General features: G+C 37.9%; 2 protein-coding genes across 2 annotated transcripts; one reads left to right on the top strand and one right to left on the bottom strand.

Moving 5' to 3' along the window:
* Positions 1-1557: 1557 nt before the first annotated feature.
* On the bottom strand, positions 1558-9642 carry acsl5 (acyl-CoA synthetase long chain family member 5). Its single transcript, XM_006793150.2, has 20 exons — positions 9477-9642; positions 9268-9379; positions 7974-8038; positions 7763-7864; positions 7561-7660; positions 7101-7279; positions 6921-6953; positions 6782-6833; positions 5995-6068; positions 5791-5868; positions 5589-5723; positions 5331-5465; positions 4289-4384; positions 3960-4032; positions 3751-3839; positions 3239-3355; positions 2355-2498; positions 2175-2276; positions 2013-2084; positions 1558-1695 (listed from the first exon to the last, which is right to left on the bottom strand). Exons 1-20 carry the CDS (start codon positions 9630-9632, stop codon positions 1558-1560), a joined length of 2052 nt encoding a protein of 683 aa, XP_006793213.2. The 5' UTR covers positions 9633-9642.
* Positions 9643-11800: 2158 nt separating this feature from the next.
* Positions 11801-22960, top strand: gucy2g (guanylate cyclase 2g). The gene is made up of 22 exons (XM_087845202.1): positions 11801-12130; positions 13065-13413; positions 13785-13894; positions 14643-14825; positions 14912-15056; positions 15928-16063; positions 16178-16281; positions 16854-17020; positions 17101-17232; positions 17745-17828; positions 18000-18104; positions 18202-18273; positions 18654-18822; positions 18912-19067; positions 19430-19607; positions 19818-19958; positions 20047-20239; positions 20661-20835; positions 21599-21697; positions 22520-22611; positions 22695-22787; positions 22880-22960. Exons 1-22 carry the CDS (start codon positions 11801-11803, stop codon positions 22958-22960), a joined length of 3294 nt encoding a protein of 1097 aa, XP_087701328.1.
* The last annotated feature ends 358 nt before the right edge of the window (positions 22961-23318 follow it).

Below are 23318 nucleotides of genomic sequence, written 5' to 3'. Positions count from 1 at the left end.
TAGTCGCCTGAGAAAGGATTAGTCTATTTCATTTCAGAATAAAATAAAAGCAAATGATTAAATTGACTTTGAACAAAAAGAAAAAAAAATATGCAAAGTAAATTCAATAATTCTTTATTTAAACATTGGTGCCCGTTACCTCAAACCTCTCGACTGATGTTTAACAAAATTGATTTTTCAAGCCTCTCATTCCCTCTGTATAATTTCCAGATTCCTGCAGGTAAATACTTCCTCACAGCATGACCTTTTCATATGGAGCAGACCAATAAAGGCATCTTGGGTCACAATTAGGTCAGTGTTTAACATTTGATCACATTAGAAATGTAATATTTCTGCTTTCAGGTTGAAACCCACCTACAACCTGAAAACATCTCTTTGGTGGTAGGTAGAGAGGGGTACATCCTCGCCCTTTGTCCTCAAGAGCGAAGAAACAGTCTGAAGTGAAAAAATGAAGGAAGACAAAGAAGAGGGAGATGGAGGTGAAAGAAAGTTAAAAAAAAAAAATAGTGAGTATGAAAGAGGTACAGAATAGAAGGGCGTAGAAGAGGAGGAAAACAAGAGAAGAGAAGGTAGGAGGGAGTCAATGAGGAAGAGAATTGTATACAAGAAAGGGGGGAGAGTTAAAAGAGTGGAGAGGATGATAGTTTGGGTAGGAGAGTGTGGAAAGTATTACTGGAGCAGGAAAATATACTGGTTTTTAATACTGAACATCTTAAAACGAGTAAAGGGTTCCAAGAGCCTTTTTACTTCCTGTTCTCCCCCTTTCTGTGCTAAGCTTATCTGGCAACCATGTTTACAAGTCAGTCAAAATATACACAAATTCAGATTTTATCTTGGCATACATCCACAGAGGGGTTCAATAAAAATTGAAATGCAAAAGCACAGCTTCCACTCTCGCAAGAAATTAGATCTAAGTTAGCTGTGAACTTAGTGTCAGTGTTCTGCCTACCTTACGTTTTAATGCTGAAATCAGTGTTTCTTAGTGCTGAACACTTGAAAGCTGTGATGTATAGACTGGAAATGATTCACTTGATTGCCCTTTAATACAGCTGTTTTAGCATGAAACATGCTTGTTCCTGCTATGTTTGAAAACAACACATGAGGGCGGTGTTGAGCCACAGCAGAAATGTTCATCTGTAATCAAACTTGATATGAAGTCCTGGGGACCAAAAACAAACAGGCCTCAGAGTCAGACAGCAGCTGCATCAAAATGTGCTGCTTGTTTTGCTTTTGTTTTCAGTTCACTTTCCATAATGCATCCCCCCCCCCCCAGTTTATTCTTATTAGATTGTACCAAGTTCATCAAACCCATTTCCTCTACTTAGGTGACCTTTCAACCTTTAACTGGAACTCGATAATTCACTTGAGCTATAACGTAAGTGAACTGGTGCCAACAAAACCGCATCATTTCAGTGCTCTTCAATGTTGTTTAAAAAAGGAAGAGAAAAAAAAAAACAAAAACAAACCATTAAAACCAATGTTTAAGTCACCATTCTATAAAGTTTGACAGATGATGGAAAAGAACTAGTCTTATTTGTCTTAAGTTGTTTATTCAGGTTACTGGATTTTAGCATACAGTTGGTCAATCTGACACTGGAAGAGGTTTTTGAGCTCAGCCCGCTTGGCTTTAAGGGTGGGGGTTAACAGGCCGTTCTCAATGGTGAATTGCTCAGGATGGAGGTGCACATCTTTAACCTGCATGAGTTAGTAAAATGGAAAATGTTAGCCATGATAGAAAGCAAATTAATGTTACATTTCTCAAGTTATGGCATATATTGTAAACCAAAGATTAACAGGCTAATAATAATAATAATAATAATAATAATAATGAAAAATGACATTTTGGGGCACATGAGAAGAATTAGCTGATTTTGCACATTTTAACTATTAGAGGGTGATAAAAGCCAGATTACTGAGAAGTGCAGAAAACCTCCAAAAAGGTGTTGATAATGTGGACAGCCCGAGACATTACACAGCCGTTTCATTTTCGCAATAAAAGGATGAGTCATCACCTGCTCAAAAGACTTGAGTCCTGCTTCTTTTCCTAGTTTGGTCAGGTCTGAAATAATGGCTCTCTTAACTTCCTGCAGACAAAGACAAATAAAAAATTTTCAGCAAGTCATTTCAAGTTTATACGATTGTGTTACAAAACTTGCAAGAGACAAAAACATTACAGGGATCTTGCAGAGTTCTTCAATGGAACCATGGAAGCCAAGATTTTTAGCAAAACCTGGCAGGACTTCAGGATCAGGGACCACAACAGCAACCAAGCAAGACTAGAGACAAAGAAGGCAGTGTAGTCTAGGTGAATTTTATCCACTGTGTATACATAGCAAAGGTGCCCAAAGATTTACCTGTAGACTGTCTCCATGCACAAACACTTGTGCCACTGGTGCACTGCGTACATACACATTCTCAATCTTCTCTGGTGCGATGTACTCTCCTTGAGCCAGCTTGAAGATGTTCTTCTTGCGGTCAATAATCTTGAGAACTCCACTCTACCACAAACCAAAAACAGGCCAGATCAGAGAATGGGAGCATGGTTTGAACTGTTGTGTGTCCCTACATCTCATTAAAATAATGGTCCACATCTGGGAAAGCATTGTTCCTGAGCTTCAAGTAAACATTTTTAAATGGAAGTCATGTTGGTTTTCTTGGTAAGAGTTCCTTGAAAACCAGTAACACTCCAAAAGCTACAGCCTGCAGGAAAAAAAACAAAAAACAAAAACACATTCTGTTCACCAGTACTTCTAAAGTGAAGGAGCTTGTATGTTGTTCGATTTAATTTTACCCAAAAACAATTTCCCCCCTCCCCATATTAAAACAGATCCAACTTTCCCCTTAAATCCCCAGGACTTTCAAAAGCCAGCCATCTCTTGCTGAAGATTTACATTTAGTTGACAGATAAATGAGTTGCTGGATGTCTTCACTAAACTTAACATGCAAGAGAACAAGCACCTCAAGGTCAGTCTGATCCTTTTAAATGGCAGAACCTCAAATCCCCTACATTCTTGTCAGGCAGTGTAACCGCCATGTCTTCCAGGGCAGGCAGTGAAAAGAATTTAGAATCTAGAAACTAATTTAGTAGCTCACTTATAAGAGCCTTTGAGCTCTTAAACTCTGATTCCACCTCATTAATTTCTACTAAACTTTACTTTGTGTTCTATATGATGGGTAAATGGAAGGAAAGCATGTGGTCGTACTTTCAGTCAGACTTAAAAATGGCCTGACTATTTACCGGAAGCCATTTCCCAACATCTCCAGTGTGGAGCCAACCCTCTTCATCCAAGGCCTCTGCAGTCCTCTCTGGATCTTTTAAGTACCCCTTGAACACATTGTTGCCCTTGATACAGACCTGGAAGAAAAAAAAAAAAAAAAATGAAATTACAGTACAACATTCATTTTTTTTATTTTCTATTAACCCATCCATGCATTTAATCACCTTTACCTTTAAAAGACAAACAACCAAACAAACCAGTTCAAAGTAAACTATTGCCCACCCACCTGTTTTAATTCATGGAGAAAACAGATGCAGAACTATACGGTTAACTATAGGCTACAACTTAGTCTATTTACTTTTGAGACAAGTGATGATGTTTAAAAACAAAACAAAAACAAAAAACTCTTATTTACTCTTTAAGAACATGCGTGGTTAAATAACTGAACTTACCTCAGTACTTCAGATTAAACTGCTCTTGCAGCAGGTTTAAATATCCCAAAGCCTCACTGTCTGAATTCCAACAAACCTACCTCTCCTTCACCATTTGAAGCAAAGTAGTTCATATCTTCAACATCCACCAACTTCACAAAATTGCAAGGCAACGGCACCCCAACATGACCTATAGGACGAGGAACAAAAAACAAAACCAAATGTTTAAGATGAAAATAACATTTAAACACAAAATGTCAGTGAGAAGTGGGAAGTGATGATAAACTCAGCATGCTTCTGTGCCATGTACCTGCAGTGGCATCACATGGCATGGTGAACGTGCAGCTGGCTGTGCACTCCGTCTGACCATACCCCTCAAAGATCTAAGGGGACCAATAAAAGTGAACATTGTAGTCACAATCTTAAATCTGTAAGATGCCATTGTGGAACCTCCTGTTCTTGGACCTAATTCAACTTTTAATGTTGTTATTTTAAAAAGATGTGCATGTTTACAGGAAAACATGTACCAAAGCCCTTGAAAGTCTACCATCTTATGGTACATTTCAATATCAAGAGACTACCTGAGTCATAGAAATCTGAATACAAACTACACACACACAGGATTAAAGTGCTTATTACCTGGCAACCCAGAGCAGCTCTGAGAAATTTGAGAACAGAGGGAGATATGGGTGCTGCGCCAGTCACCATGACCCTCACACGCCCCCCTAGAGACTCCTAAAAGAAAGGTTGAGCACATATACCTTTAGTGAATGCATTGCAGCTTTTGAATATTTAAGGGGAAGGTTACATTAACTAGAAGATGATCAGGGGGTCCTCCCCGTGAATGCAAAATCCCAAAATATCACCATTTCCTCATGAACCATGCACCCTTTTTGCACAGTCAATTACCCACTGACAATTCAACATGCAGTCAGTGACTTGACCTTGCTAGTACTGGGTTGGATCCCCTTCTGCTTAATTCTTTATGCCATACAGTCTAGTCAAGATTATGGTCAATATTGGCATAACTGTCACAGGCTCGCTGCAGATTAGTCGCACATCCATGATATCCTCTTCGACATCCCAAAGGTGTATGGATTGGGATATTTTTGACATCTGTGAATCCACCGTCATGTTCAGTTTGAGATGATTTGTGCTTTATGACATTGTGTGTTATTCTGCTGGAAAATGTGTACAATGGGGTGGCTGTAGCTCAGGTGGCAGAGCAGGTCAGCCACTAATCTGTGGGCAGGGCAGCTGTGGCTACAAGGTAGCTTGCCATCACCAGTGTGTGAATGACTGAATGTACTGTAAAGCGCTTTGGGGTCATTTACATCCCAAAGATGGCAGTGTGGGGGGGGGGGGAGGGGGAAAAAAAAGGATCCCAGCATTTCTGCAGTTTCTGAAATACTAAGAGCAGTCTTGTCTGACACTAAGAATTATGTCACGTTCATAGATTTTTTTAAAAAACGCCTTCCTTCCCCTTAAAGATCATCAGTTTGAACTTTGAACATAAATGCACGGCTGCTGCCATGTGACTGGCTCATCAGATGTTTGACTTAAATTAAGTACAGCTGTACTTAAGTGGCCATGAGTGCACACAAGTAATTTACTCTGCTGCTTGTGTTTTTATTAGGTGTGTGTCCCTTGAGAACTACAGCTATTCAAACAGAAGCAGTACCTGGACTTTGTTGAAGATGAGCTTGTCCCATACGCTGTTCTTCCTGATGATGCCATCCTTCACCTCGGCATATTTCCTCTCCACTGCAAAGTTCAATAACCATTTCTTGAAAGGTGTAGTGGCTCCGCTCTGAACCTAAGAGTCAAAAAGAAAATTTGTGCACTTTATATCAATGAAACTGGAGTTGTGTTGTGTTAACTCTTTGTAGTATATTTAAAAGGAATGTGAGCCGTTCAGCTTACACACACATACACCCACCTTGTCATAGATACGGTTGAGAAGTCGAGGCACAACTGGAAAGAGGGTGGGCTGCAGTGTCTTCATGTCATCTGGCAGCAGTCTGATGTCACCCTGGAAGAATCCCACCTTAGCTCCAGCACCAAACATCACCGTCTGCAAAATACAAAAAAGTTAGCACACCTAAAGAGAACTTTGAATGATGATCAAGTCTGGACTTTACCTGCACGATTCTCTCAAACATGTGTGCCAATGGCAGGAATGAAATGGCGACATCCTGGGTGTTTGGAATCATCGATGCCTGCATTTACACACAAGCTCTGTTAGCACTAATTTTCGCTCATTACACGAGTTTTTCACCCCAACATTTAGAATGGGGAAAGAAAAAAATATATATAAATCAAAAACCACTCCACTTTTCATGTACCTCAATGGTTTTGAGTACACCTGCAGCATCGGCGACCACGTTCTCATGGGTCAGCATTGCTCCCTTGGGATTTCCTGACAAATGAGTACAATGATTTACCCATAAAAGCCTAAATATCAAACGTAGTGCCATCCACTTCTCCCAAAATGTTTTCACACCGTTTCCTTCACAACTGCTTTGAATAATAGGCCAGGAAGAACATGTTTTCCTTACATGCTTCCATCATGATACCAAGACACATTTCCTAAAGACAGTTTGGCAAAACATTTCTAGGGATTTGATTCATTTTAATGGGTAATTCATTAGGTGCAGGTCCCCCCGAAAAACAAAACACCCCCCCCCAGCAAATATAATTATGTGTCAAATATACAGGCTGGCTGCAGGCTAAGGAGATATGTACATTTAGAAAACATTTGATGTTGCAAATTGTTGATTAGTCAGGATAATAAATGCCTCATTTCTTCCTGGTAGAGACATAATATTCATAAAAAGGGGTTAAAAAGGTTCCATCAAAGCTGTCAACGCATTTTGCTTCAAACCACAAGTGTTAACTTCGTGTTTGTACTCATGGGAAGTCCAGTGAGTCACCAAATTTGGTGCAAAATTATTTTATAGCAATCCTTCCAAAGTTTGCCATCCTTTCAATATTATGGTTAATTATTGCCTTCATCATTGCCACTTTGTCTTGTTATATTAAATTTGGATTTAACCTTCATCAAGTTTAAGTTTCCTAAATGATTTAATTCCTGCAGGAAATGACTTTGATATTCTTAAGTAAAACCATTACCTGTTGTGCCGCTGGTGAAACAAACAATGCTGAGGTCCTCTGGCTTTGGTGGCTGAACATGAAATCAGTTCATCAGAACAGTGTGCAACGTTTTTAAGACTCAAATGAATTTCATTACATGGCTGTATCAGAAACTTACGATTGGCTTTTGAGGATTGGTTTTCCCCAGTGCCTGGAGAATAAAAACAAAGCATGTTTTCAATAATGCTGAATGTCTTCTAGCAGTTTCAGTACAGATCTTAAATGTTCGTTCCCAAGCGAGGAGAAAACAAAAGCAATGACTCATCTGTAACCACTATTTGTGCTCAGCGTGCATTACCTCCATTTCCTCCAAGGATGCAATGTTCACACCACACTTTGTTCCTCGCTCGACCAACTCGGAGTTGAAAGAGTCCATAATGATGATGGTTTTGAGGACTGGAGTCTGGCCCTTCTCCCGATTCTGCAGGAGTGTTTCTGCTTTCTTTTGATTGTCACAAAGCACTGTGGAAAGCTCAGCTGAAACAGAGGACAACATCAGCTGGACTCGCATTAAATTAGAAGGCTATTGTTCAAATTGAAACCAGTACAATTTGAGACAATCAAATGCCTCAATCTAATGTCACTTAATAAATTTTCCAGAGCTAAATCAGAAAATCAAAAGCAAAATATGTTTGAAGGAGCACATTGGAAAAGAAAAGATTAATGGAAAGCCACAGATCCCTGTAGGGATCAGGGAGATACCGGACTTCCACCCAGCTCTAATTAGCAGAATTGGATTCAAAGAGAAACTCAATTACCTCGGTCGATAATAAACACAAGAGCCTCAGGACCCAGCGTGTCGTACAGGGGAACAACTACCATTGAATAGGTGTAACACGCCATTTCACCAATAATCCACTGCAAGTGACCAATGAAACAGTAAGACATTTGCAGCATGTTGATCACATTGAAAAGACAAAAAATAAAAAATAAAATAAAAAAAATCTAAACTTCACTGACCTCAGGTCTGTTCTGAGCAAAGATACCAACAAAAGTGTTGGAGTTTGGCTTCAAACCCCTATGAATAAGCCCAGATCCCAGGTGCTCTGCTCTGTCAGACACCTTTTGGAGAGGGGGGGAGGAAAAGGGGGAGGGGGGTGAGTATGAACTGAAATTCACAACCGGTGTTAATGTTTTCCCCCCAGATGTTGATAGATGCTGATCCTTTTACCTGTCGGTACTTCAGCCACTGGTATGGTCTTCCTGGTTTTCTGTAGCCCAAACATGGTCCATTAACTGGAACAACAAGAGATTTAACGTGAGCTTCACAACACTGTCAAGGTGCTTAAAGGAATGCAATCAATATAAGAGTTAACTAGTTTATGCATATACTCAAGAAGTTTTCCATTTTCACTTGTTTGCTTTAGGACCATTTCTCAGCTGGGAGAAGCAGCATCTAGTTTCTGAGTTTTCCTTTAGAAGCATTTTTCCTGCATGGAAAAACTGTCTTGTTAAACAGAGCGTAAATGCTTTATGCCATGTTCAGCACAAGAGTTATCCCACTTATGAGCCTGACTTGTAATTTGGTTTATTGCGATTTCCTCTTTAGCAAAGCCTCGCTCTACGTCACTCTTCCGCAATTAAGACGCCTGTCAGCGTTGTTGAGAAGAGGGCGTGGCCAAAAGCATTGGGCTGCCGACACAGTAGTCAGCCCCTTTTATTCCAGTGAACTTCACATGAACGCTTAAATTTACATGCACCTTTTTTGGTACCAATTTTTGACTTTTTAAAATTATTATTTTTTTAATTTATCTATACATCTATATATAGTTGTACACATTATTGTAAACAGTTATGCCTATTAATGTTTATAAAGGGTATCGGTGTTTGAAATTAACATGTTTGGATTTATACAGTTGAAGTATGAACAGCAAAGCCTATACAACTGTTTGTTGCTTTTATTCCTTACAAATGGTACATTTTCACCATCCACACACATCACACATACTCTGCATATTCATTGCTACCAGAAGAGTGTTTAGCTTAAACCTGCAGCATACATATGGAAGTTAAGTCAGATTGAGGTTTGATCATGTTATTTATTTATTTATTTAAAAGAACTTTGAGTTCTTTTTGGATTTTGACTAAGACCACACCCACAAAAGGGTCACACCCAAGTGGAATTACTGTTCCTATCTGAAGAACTTGTACAGAGGAGTTAAATTCAGAATAAATTAACCACCAAGTATAAGGGACAGGTAGATGCCAACTTTAAGACTGGAGAACTTTCTTAGGTCTTCGGTTAATTAAATCATTTTGTATGTTATCAGGTTTTAATCCATATCCAAAATAAGATAACCAGAACCGTGGATAACATGAACTGATAACATTGTAACCTTTGCCATTTCTACCACCCAGCTTTATCAAGGCAGACTGAAAACATGCTCATTAAACCTCAAATGAAAGCCAGGCAACATTGGGATTTGTTTTGTAAAAGATGCATGTAACAAATTCAGTGATATTACCTGAAACCTTCAGACCCCTCTGAAAAACCTCATAGAGTGTCTTTGCATCTTTGCAGTAATATGACATCAGGTTGTTGTTATCCTCCAACAAAGCAGACTTTCTTGCACCATCCTAAGGATTTCAAACAGACACTGTGACATTCTGTAGCAGATTATGCACCAATTTAACAGTCGTATTTGACAATATCTGACAGTTTTCTGACTTTTACCTTGATACCCATAGTTTGGCAGTTGAGGTCAGTGGGGGACCGGATGGGACTTGGTCGAGTGTTCAGGTAAAATAGGGTGGCAGCGGCCAAAGAGAACAAGGAGACAATTATAGGGGTTGGGAGTGGGGAGAACAGGAAGTGGAAGATGAAGTCCATGGTGGAGAGTCTGCAGGGATACAGAACAATGTTGTGGATTTATAAAGATTTAGACCTCCAGGTCTTTACTATTCGATCAAATGCAAGTCAAGTTTCTTTAAAAGCTAAGCTAAACTAAACATCATTGTGATGCATCTGGGCTCCTTCACACTGCTCTCGATATTGTCCCCATAAATCAAGTTCAAAGTCAACATGAATTGTGCAAGTTATTCTAGTCACTCAAGTTAGAGCCCAACCCATAAAAAGGTCAAGAGAGAATTACTGTCTTTACACTGTACGGGCTGTAAGTGCTGCAGAATATTTACAAACACCTAACATGAGAAGAACATAAATCCATGCTTTAATGGCCATTTTACTTTAAGCATAGGAAGGTTTCTTGACCGTCGTGACAAACTGCTGAACTGCACTTAGGTAAAGATGTTAATTAAGACAACTGAACAGTCAAGCAGGTGGATTTAAACATATTTTACCTTTTGTGCAACAAATCTATTGACACATTTATAATGAGATTTTTAAGAACAGGTCCTAAAATTAATGATAGTTTAGAAATTAACCAGCACAATTAGAAATAGCGACAGGTTCTCCTACCTGCTGCTGGTCCTTAGAGGTGCGTGGCATGTGCTCACAGCAGATCTTCTTCGTCTGCTCTGAAGGGCAACACAGAGAATAAGAACCCATAAAAATGAATGAGCATGACACTTCAAAACCTTTGAACCTTGACCACCATCACCTCTGCTGATAAAAAAAAAAAAAAGATCACAGAGATCAAAACCTGTCTTGTATTAAAGTGTACATTGTGCAATTTATTAAACTACCTTTCAACCACAAAATTTCTTTGATTTCTGTCCAAATAGATAAAACTTATGCGTGTACACTGGGAAGTCCGAGAGGTTGCACTTGATGAAAGGGCACTATTCTTATCTCCTGTTTATCAAGCTCAATTTTGATTCTTTCATGTGTTTAAATCCCATAAGTTAACCTTGAATATTGTCACACAGCACTTTTTCCCCTCAAAAGACAGTACAAGGTGTATTGCATAGTGTTGAAATCAGGAAAGATTAGATAAAAGGAAACACCACCTCACATTTGCTCATCTTATCATCAGGTTACAGCCAGTAATGGTGAAATGAAACATCAAACAGCATGAAGGATACCAATTAATTCACTGAAACTTTTATCTGTGTGTACAGAACACATGTCTGACAAACAATCGCCACACCTAGCTTTGCCAATTCACTTAAAACAAGGAACACAGTGCTGATCTTCTAACAGGTTTTCTTGTGCGAATGAGTTAATTTTGTCAGGCAGTGAGATGAAGGGAATAGGTTCATTAAAAGTTACCTGGTGGGATTAGCGGCAGTAGTTGGGGACCAGGCTGAGCTGGCTCATCCCCTGGAGAAAAAACAGCTGAAGCAAGCAACACCACTAATGTACAGCCTGCCCACCTGCAGTCATTAGCACCTTAAACTGCACACAGGTGTGAGAACTCCTCTGCACAGAGCAAGGCTCGACCTGCCTTATCTGGCTCTTGCAGCCCTGCATAAGCAGACAACACACCTGGGAGAGTTACAACAGTTTTCACTTTTCCTTTTCCCCCTAAAAAATCTTTATGAATTTAGCCCACATTCTTTAAATAAACCTGTCCTCTTTTCCTCTCCCTCTTTGCTATGTGTTTGTTTGAAGTGGAAGCATGACACTGTTAAAGGTAAAACAGATCGGGTTGAACTTTGACACTGGATTTATGATTGCAAGCAGAGACTACATGTGCACATAAATGTCACACCAGTTGGATTTATTGGTCTATTGCAGTTGAAACCTAATCAAGATCTTATTTTGTTAATCAATAAAATCAAAAGTGAATCTTTGGATAATTATGAATGTTTTCTGGATAGAAATATGAGCTACACAGAAGAAAAGTAAAGTAAAGAGCACAAATTCTACTATTTGATTTGTGTATCAGCTAAAAGTTATTTTGAACAGAGGATCAAACCACAAAAACAATAATAAACTTTCCCTCTCTATACCACCTCCCTCCTCCTACATTTTCCCCCTCCCTAACCAAATGTCCAGCATCACCAGTGAAGTTGCGTATTTAAGCTCCGTAACACGAAGCCACTAGCAGGATGAGAGTGATGCTGATGGGGGTATATTGCCGTGGCACGAGTCCCATGCTGGTGCTTCACTTCACACTTCTGTTAACTGCTGCTGCTAGCATCAGCAATGGCACCAATGGATCTCAGCCTCACAAGCTGCTCATTGCCTTCCAGGCTCCCTGGAACATAACCTTCCCTTTCAGCGCCCTGCGGCTGGGCTCGGCCATGCAGATAGCTGTGGAGAAGGTGAACGCCAACCCCGCCTTACTGGGAAACATTAATCTGGATTTTGTGTTCAAGGACACTGAGTGTAGTCCCAAAGAGTCTCTAGGAGCATTTATTCACCAGGTGTGGAAAGAAAAGGTGTCTGCGCTCTTCGGTCCAGCATGTCCTGAAGAAGCTGAGGTATAATTCATGTGAAATGAATGTTTTTGTTTATGTGAAATACATATTCTGCATAAGTTGCATACTTCCTGCATAAGCAGAAAGTATGGTTCTTTTTGATGTATTGTAAATCATCCTAAAAGTTTATAAAATTATGTAAATAAAGAGCATTTGATGGATTTTAAATGACTTTACCTGTATTTACTCTAACTTTTTGTTATTGTATGCTAGACTCATTCATTGCAGGAGCATCAAACATATGGCTTGTGGGCCAAATTGGCTCCTCAAGTGGTCCAGAATCGGCTATGGGAAGTCTCTGCAAAGACTGAAAATGACAATAGAGGAGAGGATACGATTCTGATTTATTTAGATTTATTTTGCAGCTTGAAGTTTGGATCAAACCATCAAAACAATTTGTTAAATTGATTGAAGTCCAAGGTCTAATTATAGTCCGTTTTAAAGCCTTCTTAATACAACAATAACCTGCCATATCACACAATAGTAAACTAATCAGGACAAATTTACATTACTGACAAGATATTGACTGAACATGGAAAACTGGAGAAATATTGCTTATATTATATTTCCTAAAACAAATCAGGCAATTCATCAGTTTAGTATAAGGATGGGTCATGAAATTTGACCATTTTTAGAAATTCATTGTGCATCCATACACCCAAAGAAGGTGGTTGATTTTACAGGTTATTAAGTTGTTGTTCCCCTCATCGGGGATGAGTTTATGTTATAAATCTCTCGTTGTTTCTAAAAAAAAGACATTTTAGTTAAATAAAAACAGTCTGTTGTTGTAAGGCTTTGATGTTTTCCTTTTAAAGTTAATATTAATTCAAAACTCGCTTTCCCATTTTCTGATAAACCAACCCTTTTTGTGTTTTAAAAGAGTGTAAAAAAACATAATCTTACCCTTTAAATTTTACTTCCTAAAACTGCTTTCCAGGTGACTGGTCTCATTGCGTCAAAATGGAACATCCCAATGTTTGGCTTTGTGGGACAATCATCCAAAATGGACGACAGTGACATCTACGATTCCTACATCACTGTAATGCCCCCTCTTAAAAGAAGCGCCGAGGTCCTGGTGAAGACCTTGGAGTTCTTCGGGTGGAGTCATGTAGCTTTGATCGGCGGGGGATTGGACTCGAATACTTGGGACAAGGTTGACGCTTTGTGGAAAACGATTGAGGATCCTCTGCGAGCCAAATTCAAGCTCACTGCAGGGGTTAAATTTGACACCAGCGATCCCCAGTTAGTTCAACAGAATGTTAGGTACATTTCCAAGGTTGCTAGAGGTAAGAGAAATGTCTATGAGCACTTTGTAGCAAACTATGAAACCACTTTTTTGTTTGTCATCTGTTCCTGTTTTAATTTTTCCCTTTTTTTAGTCTCTGCAATAGTTTGTCCTCTGTCTGCTTTTTGTTTGGCTGTTCTTTTCTGTTGTCTTGTTCTCTTCATCCCGTAATCTGAGATTGGTTTTGCTCGAGGTCTATTTCGCTTAAACGCTTAAAAGGGAGTTCTTCCTCCCCACTGTCGCCTTGAGGACCTCTGTGATTCTACCTCTATTATTGAAGGGGTTTTACCTTACAATAGAAGCACCTTGTTTTTATGAACTTCTTACATGTTGTATAAATAAATTTTAATTTCTTCATCCACCCTTCTTCAGTTATTGTGGTGCTATCGAACAAAGAGGATACTATGGCTCTGTTGTTGGAGGCTGAGAGTCAGGGTCTGATGAATGGCGACTACATTTTCTTACTGGTACAACATTTTGAGGTGAGTGGCACTGTGGTGAGTCAAACTTTCACAACACAGTAAGGCAAATATTCAGCTGTGTAAATCACCAACAAACGGGGACACCAAGACAACAAAGCCTGAAAAGACACAGGAGAGGTAAGCTTCAATTAAATTCGTTATATCCTGAGACTATTTCTTATCAAACAAAATTCAACAACATTAATTACGTACGTATTAGTCCCAGAAAGTCCAATATTTTACTTTTCGAATGACTCTTGAGTTGGATATGTTGTCTTTTAGAATCATGCTCATCAGGAAACTAAATAAAACTTTAAGGCACACATTATCTAAAATTAAAGGCTCAAATACAGTTTTAGTGCCTACATGCTGGATATAACTTAATTCATGGATTTGAATATTTGCTCCTTTGTGTCAATAATCTGCATGTAAAGCATGTAGTGTTTCATGAGCTGTGCTATAAAAGCAAACTTTGTTACTGCTGTGTTATATCTGCAGAGTGGTACAGGGTTAGTGAGCTTATACATGATTTTATGTATGATTAGGAATATGACTATTTGTTTTTAAATAAAATAGCATCATAGCATCCGTCTTCCAGACTGAGTTAAATCTTTATGAGCCATCAAAATTGATCAAAGCTGTTTGTGGTAAATAGTAAATGGACTGATTTTTATATAGTGCTTTTCTACTCTCCTGGAGTACTCAAAGTGCTTATGCATCTACTGACTCATGTATTATTCATGTTAAACTTTTTTTTTCCCCGGAGCAGGATAACTTGTGGAAAAATGCCCTGAACAGCAGGATAGACGAGGTTGCCGTAAGAGCTTTTGACATGGTGTTCATTATTGCTCAGAAATCCTACGAAGGCTACGAGTATTATGATTTCTTTGAACAAGTTTTTGAAAGACTAAGTGGACATCCATTTCGGAGTAACTTAACATCTGAAAAACAGGCAAGTAGGCACAGGGAACAGAAAGCATGAATTTCAATCATGGAAAATACTGAACTTATTTATTTTACTGATTTAATGTATTTCAGGTTAGCCCATACTCTGCCTATCTGCATGACGCTGTGCTTTTGTACGCGATGGCACTGAAGGAAGTCCTGAAAGGTGGCAAAGACCCTCATGATGGTCGGGAGTTATTACAGATCCTGAAAAAAAGAAACAACTTTCAATTTTATGGTAGCTACACAATTCAATACCTGTATTTTAATTTTGACTCAGTGTAAAGTGCAAATATTGTTTTTTTTTACTTGGTTCTTGAACTTGGTTCTTCTATATTCTTTAGTGAAGGAAATAATCAGTTTAGTGCTAACAGTTTGTTTTGTTGATATAAATTTGGATAATGCTGATGTCAGCTGACCATCAGCTCTTAAAGCATGAGTAACTTTTATGTTATCATTTTTTTAACCATGCCAACTACCTCAACACGCCACATTCACTCTCTGTAACGCCGTCACGGCACAGCTGCATTAGGTAAACATGTAAACTGAACCAGTTCAGCCCATGAATGGGAAATCTAATAAACTGTCCCAGGTGCCAAGCCTGTCCAAACCGTTCATCAGTGTAGTCAAGACACCAAAACTTTGACAAGGAAGAGGAATGGCAGCAATAATAAAGAGGATATTTCTGGGCCTGTTACAGTAAATCAACATGTCTACAAAGCATAATCACAAAATAATAATCACAATAAAGTTTACTTTGACTTTAAAAACCTTTTAAAAAATCAATTAAATTTACCTTAATTGTATTTTTATCAGATATCTTGTGTTATAGAGTTTGGCATCCAAGTTCAAATTTTACATCTATTTTCAAATTTTACTCTACAAAAGTTAGACAATCTAGCTGTTGGTATTTTTTAACCTGCTGTAGTTAAAAGTAGTTTCATCTGTGGATGTAACACAATTTGATACTGAAATCAGATCCATGGGCAGAGGGTTGGTGATACTGTATGTTTTGGGTGAACTGACTTTTAATCGGTTGTAGTTACACCCACAAACACTTTGTTCTATGTTCTATGACACTTTGATTCACTAACAGATTGTCATTGCAGGAGCCTCTGGACTGGTCCATTTTGATGGAGAGGGAGAGCGAAATCTAGACTACTCAATTTATGACCTCCAGCACACAGGTGACGTCACCAAGTTTGTCCCAATCCTCCATTTTGACAGTCACACCAAAAATATCAGGTACCAAAGTATTTTGTATCACATCTGTATGACAACAATCTTCAGTCACATCTCAATGATAACACAAAAAACACAACAGAGACATGGTACTTATCAGAAAATGTTTTATTTCAGACAAACTTCAATGTTTGCGTCTGTGGTGTGGCCGAAAGGAAGACCTCCACTTGATGTGCCAATATGTGGCTTCAACAATGAAATCTGTGAATGGGTGACTAATGGTAAAACCTATTCCTTATGGATTTAGATTTCAGTTTTTGTTTTTCGTATGCCTATTGGGACTTCCACACCCATGTCTGGAAAGGCACAGGTAGAGAAAGCAGCAGAGCTGACACAAAATACAGAGTGGACTTACTAGGTTGCAAAGTGGCTTGCAGATGTGAAGCAGATGTGGACATTCAATTCAATTCAATTTTATTTATATAGCGCCAAATCACAACAACAGTTGCCTCGAGGCGCTTTATATTGCACAGTAGATTGTACAATAATAGATACAGAGAAAAACCCAACAATCATATGACCCCCTATGAGCAAGCGCTTTGGCGACAGTGGGAAGGATAAACTCCCTTTTAACAGGAAGAAACCTCCGGCAGAACCAGGCACAGCTTAAAAGCACAAATTGTTTAAGTCTGCCACAGTATCAATCAGTCTGCTAGATTGCAGCTCAGCTTGACTTCATGCCTTACCTACATTTTTTGTTTCAAAACACTAAGACTTTGTTTTGTGTGTATTCTTTTTGAAGAAACTTTGATGTCTAACTGTCATAATAACTTACTGCTCTCTCTGGACACAGACATTGCCCTGCTGGCTCTCCTTGCGACCTTCCCTGTTATTGGGGTACTGGCAGTTCTGAGCATTGGGGTGCTGGTGCTGCAGAAGTTACGACTCCAGACGAGGCTGGATGACTCCTACTGGTGGATGATCAACTACAACGACATCACCATCATCAGGGAACCTACAGTATGAGCATTCGACAGGTGTTGTGAAGTCGAACAATGATAAGTGTACAAGGTTTCACATGTGTTTTTTTTTTCCTTCAGGAAAATCAGGGTATGTCTCTAAGCAATTCAGGTACTCATACTGGGAGTGGTAGCTCTCAGGCCAGTTTATCCACCAACAGCACCAACAAAGCAGGCAAAGAACATATCTACACCACCATAGGTCTCTACCAGGTACTAGTTTTATTTTGAGTTTACAGTGAGCCTGTGTAACTTTTGGGACTATATTAAGGTTAAGGACAGAATACCTGATCCATTACATGTACACGTTAAACATAATGATAACATAGGGCATGTTTTAGACAAACACAGAATATATGTGTAATTCAAATTACATTCAATTCAATTCAAATTCAACATTCAATTCAAAATTGACTTGAATTAATGTGAATTGCAGTAACTCCAGTCAAAGTATGAGTATCATATAGGCTTTTATGAATTCAGTAAACAAGCTTATTGTCTGAATGGCTAGTTTTAAATATTATTTAATGTAAATGCAAAAGAAAATGTATCAACACGTATACAAATATGAATTATTGTTTATCTAAGAATTATAAAGAAAGCTTTTAATGCTTATTCACTTTTTCTTTTTTTTCGATAAAGAGGTGTTTTTTTCTTTACTTAGTACTTTACATACTCTTCTTTACTTAGTATTACATATTTTTTTATTTACATTTTTTATATAGGGAAATCAAGTGGCTATCAAGTACAATGAGAACCCTGTTAGCTGTAATTTCCAGAAGCCTTCGATCATTGCAGAGTTCAATATGGTAAAGTTCCTCATTTTTTTCAAGATAAAACATAATTTACTTTTTATTTACTCTGAAAACTCTAACAGCCAAAAATCCAGGTGGACTGTATCTAATTGAACTACAGCCTATTATTTTTTACTCCACTTTTTATTTATGTTGTACCTAACCTTCTTAAACTCTTCAAGACAGATGAAAGAGATGAAACATGAGAACTTGGTGCAAATTTTTGGCGCATGCATCGAACCACCAAACATTTGCTTGGTCTTCCAGTACTGCAAGAAAGGTAGTTTGAAGGTCAGTGAAGTCTGAAGGTTCTTTTTTCAAAATGGATTGCATTAACCATAAATAAACCTTTAACTTAAAAGTGAACCATGTCGGCATATTTCTGCAGGATGTTCTTAAAGCTTCAGACGTTGACTTAGATGGGATGTTCAAGCTGTCTTTTGCATATGACATTGTCAATGTAAGTCTATTTATTTATTGAGTAAATTTCTTATTCTAATAACAATTTAAAAAATGTAGGTCAGGTCCATAGCAGGAACTTTATTAACAATAAAGTGACTAAAAATTGTAAAAATAAATAAATAAAATAATTAAAACATATCTACAAAAAGAAACAGATGACTGAATGAATGAATTTATTAATTAATCTTTTTCATAAGTTCTGAATTAAATTAAAAAATCAATTGGAAATGTATTTTCACATTTTTAAAATAGACATCAAACTGTACGTATACCATTTTTTGGGTTTTTTTACTTTTATATGTTAAAATTCTGAATATGTATTTTGTAATCTGAAATGTTTTACTATTTAAATCTTAAAATAATTTAATTGTTGTACAGGGAATGGAGTTTATTCACAAAAGTAGCCTAAAATTTCACGGGAACCTGAAACCTAGCACATGTTTGGTGGATAGCCGACTACAAGTCAAACTCTCTGGCTTTGGATTGTGGGAGTTTAAATATGGAAACAAAGGCAAGATGAACTCACTGGAAAACCCAGATTATGAAGGTCAGTGAAATCAGAATTTGTTGTAATAATCACTGTTATCCTAAATAAACTCACATGATGGAGAAGTAACACACGAGAACATGTTGTAGAGATGTACTGGATTGCCCCTGAGCTTCTCAGACAGGTCGGTTTCCCGATCAATGGAACACCCAAAGGTGACATCTACAGCTTTGCCATCATAATGTGGGAACTAATGTACAACTCCAAAGCTGGTCCATATCAGGACATCAATCTGGACCCTAAAGGTTGGCATGATTTCTTAACTGTCTTAACCTACAATTTTTTTGTCAACTCCCAAAATCAGTTACTGTTTGTTAGCTACAGCTTTATTTACCTTCTGGCAATTTGGCACCATTAGAAGCATTTCTACTTCCATTTTCTTTTTGCGCGGTAATTATCAGTCTATCCCAGTTTTGTAATAACTTTAAAATGTGATGGTTTCAACCAAGTTCTTAAGTATCTTTGTGGATTACTGAGTATATGTGAAATAATGTAGCATTGGATTGAAGTACAAATTTTTATGGTAATTTTTCCAGTATTATATTTTAGTCTGAACCAAAGTTGAAAGATATAGCCCATTAAACTCTAATGCTAGATGTTCTTACAGAGATTATTATGCAGTTGAGTACACCTTTTCAAGGGGAACCCCTCCGACCAGTGCTGTCTGAACAGCTGGTTGAAGAGAACATCAATGCACTGCTAAAAGCCTGCTGGAGTGAAAACCCTGACTACCGACCGCCATTTGGTTCTATACAGAGGCGGCTGAAAGACATTAGTCCAGACAGGTAATATCATACCCCTAAATTTTTATTTTATAAAGTTTTCGTGTAAAAACATATTCCACATTTTTATTTAAGTGAGACACAAATTTACCATAATGCCCATAAATGTTAAAGTTCACAAGCTAAAACTTCCGTCTTACTCAAATCTAAGTAAGATTTAACCTAACTAAATCCTCATTGCAAAAGAGTTAATGATGAATTTCTATCTTGTAGCCATGCAAACATTCTAGATAATATGGTGGACAAGTTGGAAAAGTATGCAAATCACCTGGAGGACGTGGTGGAGGAGAGGACCAATCAGCTTACAGTGGAGAAAACTCGTGCAGACAAGCTCCTCGCCAGCATGTTGCCAGGGTACTTGATAAAAAAGGAACTATATAATTTTGTATTGCTATACTCAGTCAACCTTATCTTGTGTTGTTGTTTTTTGCAATGATTTTAGATATATTGCTGAACAGCTGATGTCAGGGAAGTCAGTGGAGCCACAAAGCTATGACTTGGTCACCATCTTCTTTTCTGACATTGTCGGCTTCACTTCCATGTGCTCAGTCAGCTCTGCGATGGAAGTGGTAACATTCCTCAACGACCTCTACAGTCTCTTTGATGACATCATCAAGATGTATGATGTCTACAAAGTAAGTGACAGTGAACATACTGTGATCATAAAAAGCAAAATATATATCATACGATAGATATTTTGATAAATATTGACTTTCTTACCAAGACATGAGAATAGCTTTACCATTCCCTTCCATATTTACTGACTCAGCATCCAGTTACATTATCTTATTAAGAAAAAAACAATTTAAAAATTTAGAAATTTAACCAGCAATGCAGAGAAATCATATCTGATTAAAAGCAAAATCTTAAAAGTTAAAACTTTAGAAAATGTATTTGCTATTACAAGAAAATAATAAAAAAAAATTTTACAATTGTTTAATGAAACTTTTAATTTCCTTGAAATTTCAGGGATCTTTTTTTCTGTTTGTGCTATGTTTTATTTTCTTCCAGCTTTATTTTATTTTAAAAGTGTCATTTACATCTCTACATAACAAGGTGGAAACAATTGGTGATGCATACATGGTGGCAAGTGGTCTACCTATCAGCAATGGAAACTTGCATGCTTTGGAGATATCCACAATGGCGCTACATTTCTTGAGAGGCATAAAGGTGTTCAGAATCCGTCACATGCCAAATGAGAGCCTTGCAATTCGCACCGGGATACACTCTGGTAAGATACAGTAGCAATGGAGACCATGGCATTACAGAATTTGAAGGTCTTGAAAAGTACCCCAACTGGTTGGTGAGTGATTGCTGGAGGTTGGTGGCTGTTGCTGGGTAAAATTAGTCACAAAGGGAATGCTGCACAAAGAAAAATCCTTCTGATTATTTTGGTCATTAGCAGATTGTCACGGTTACCCATAGTTTGCTTGGAAGATGCTGAATTGTTTGCAAAGACTAACCACAAAGAGGTAGTGCAACTTCAAAAAGTGCAAAGCAAAACTGGAAATTGACATTATTTGCCTTCAGTGTAAAAGTTGCATCTTTTAAAATGTGTTGGTTTCACCTATAAGACACAACTTTTACGCTGAAGGCAAAACTTCTCTTTTTGGCTTGTGTTGCACTTCTCAGTTATTTGCAAATATTTAAGTTGGTGTCTTCCATACTGACTACTGGCAACCATGGAAATCGTGACCAAAGCTATTGGACAGGGGCTTTTGGTCCAGGACTATATACTTTTTGGACCAATTTCACACTAGTCACTACCCTGCAATTTCCAGCAAACACTCGCCAATTGGTCCTGGAATACACATTTTTCCTTTGTCACCACTTGGCTAGCATATGGTGACTGACAAGCTCCTAGAGCTCTATTACTGAGACCTAAGTACAAGTGACAAGAAGTATGAACGACTTTGTAGTGGGAAAAATAGTTTGTGCATTGAACATTTGAGTAATTTAAACAAAATCCATTCTGACTTTTAAAAATTTTGTAGGTCCAGTGGTTGCTGGAGTGGTAGGGACCACCATGCCTCGATACTGCCTATTTGGTGACACAGTGAACACAGCTTCTCGCATGGAAAGCAACAGCTTACGTGAGTAAGCAGTTAAAATTTCAAAATTTAAACTCTGAATAACCCTAAAAAAATAAGATTTATGTAGTTGTGGTATGATTTGAAGTGACTATTGTCACTTTAGTTTTTTAATAGGGCAGAAATAACAGTGCATTTTTCAGATAAATCAAAACTATTCTGACTCTATTGATTTCTTGCTTCACTATAAGTTTGACAATTTTAGATTTCAGTCAGTTCGACTACTTTTTGAATGAATCATTGTGGCATTGTTTATAAATGATAGATGCACTCTCTGGGTCTGAAGGCCTGAAAGCAAAGTCAGTGTCCAAGTTCCACAAGACTGCATTCTTTCACATGACCAGTCAGGGCTGACCCCATTGGCAACAGAGAGACCAGTGGCTAGCATGCAGTGTCCTTGGTTTGTTAGATATATCCATCACTCATACGAGTTTATGTTGGGTACAGTGTATGAGAATGAAATGAAATTTTCTCTAGATGCTAATGGTGCCTTGAGGATGAATTCTAATTATGTTGACAATCCCTTAATTTTTCATATTTCATAATATTTCATCAGGTCAATATTTCATTTAGTCCAGTTCTTGGTTGGTTTATACCTACAAATATTTATGGCATTCTTCTTCTGTATTTTGTGCTAATCTGCAGGCTAACAGTCTACAGTAGTCGTATTTTGCCTTAAAAATTAGCTTGATGTGATGGTCTATATTAACATGTTTGCATGATTAAACATGCAGAGCTGTTGAACTCACATGCAAACCTAGGAGTTTGTCTTGGTAAATGTGCTTAAAATCTCTCTTTAGAAGTATATGTGTATGTCACATACAGCCTTGAAGATTCATGTATCTCAGTCCACGGCAGACATTCTTTTCCAGGCTGGATCATTTGAACTGGAAGAAAGAGGAGAAATTCAAATGAAGGTGAACAGTCTGTAATATTTTTTCCCTCGAAATGAAATAACAAAGATGTTAGGTTGAACAGAATGTCTTTCTCTTTGTGACAGGGTAAAGGGACTCAAAAGACGTACTGGCTGCTGAACAGAGTTGGATTTAATCCTGTCTTCACTGACCGTGGTTCTTCACCAGTAAAAACAGAGGTATAGTCACAAATATTTATTTATATGTATATATGTTGTATTGTATAATGACTTGTATTTTTATTGTTTTACTGTATTTTCTCCCATTGAAGAAACCAGGAGTGACCAGAGCCCCAAAAAACCTGACTGTACCTCCTATAACTGAACCCACGATGCCTCCAATACACATCTAAAGAGAAAAGGCGCATATTAATTAGCAGGGAATACTGCAGAAATTTATTTTAAGATATCAGTTTTTAACAGCTTTTATGAACAGAGACTGCAGTTTGGATTGCAATTAATTGCAGTTCTAATTCTTTATTCTTTGTGATTTAAGTATTTAGTGGATCCACTTTTGCACACAAGGCTGTAAATTATTTCACAATGCTTAGCGTTCCATTCAAACTGTTTGTTGTGGCACATGTAGCTCTGACGTGCCTAAAGTTATCTCATAAGAAAATATTTCGTAAGCTAATCAAGCATTTCTAATTTGTTCTTACAGCTGCAGAGCTGGTTGTTGTATCAACATCTGTCATTCAGCTGTGCACAGTT

The sequence above is a fragment of the Neolamprologus brichardi genome, chromosome 8, assembly GCF_056152115.1.
Source record: "Neolamprologus brichardi isolate AB-2024 chromosome 8, ASM5615211v1, whole genome shotgun sequence".
Lineage (NCBI taxonomy): Eukaryota > Metazoa > Chordata > Actinopteri > Cichliformes > Cichlidae > Neolamprologus > Neolamprologus brichardi.
This window is presented reverse-complemented; position numbering and strand designations above follow the sequence as displayed.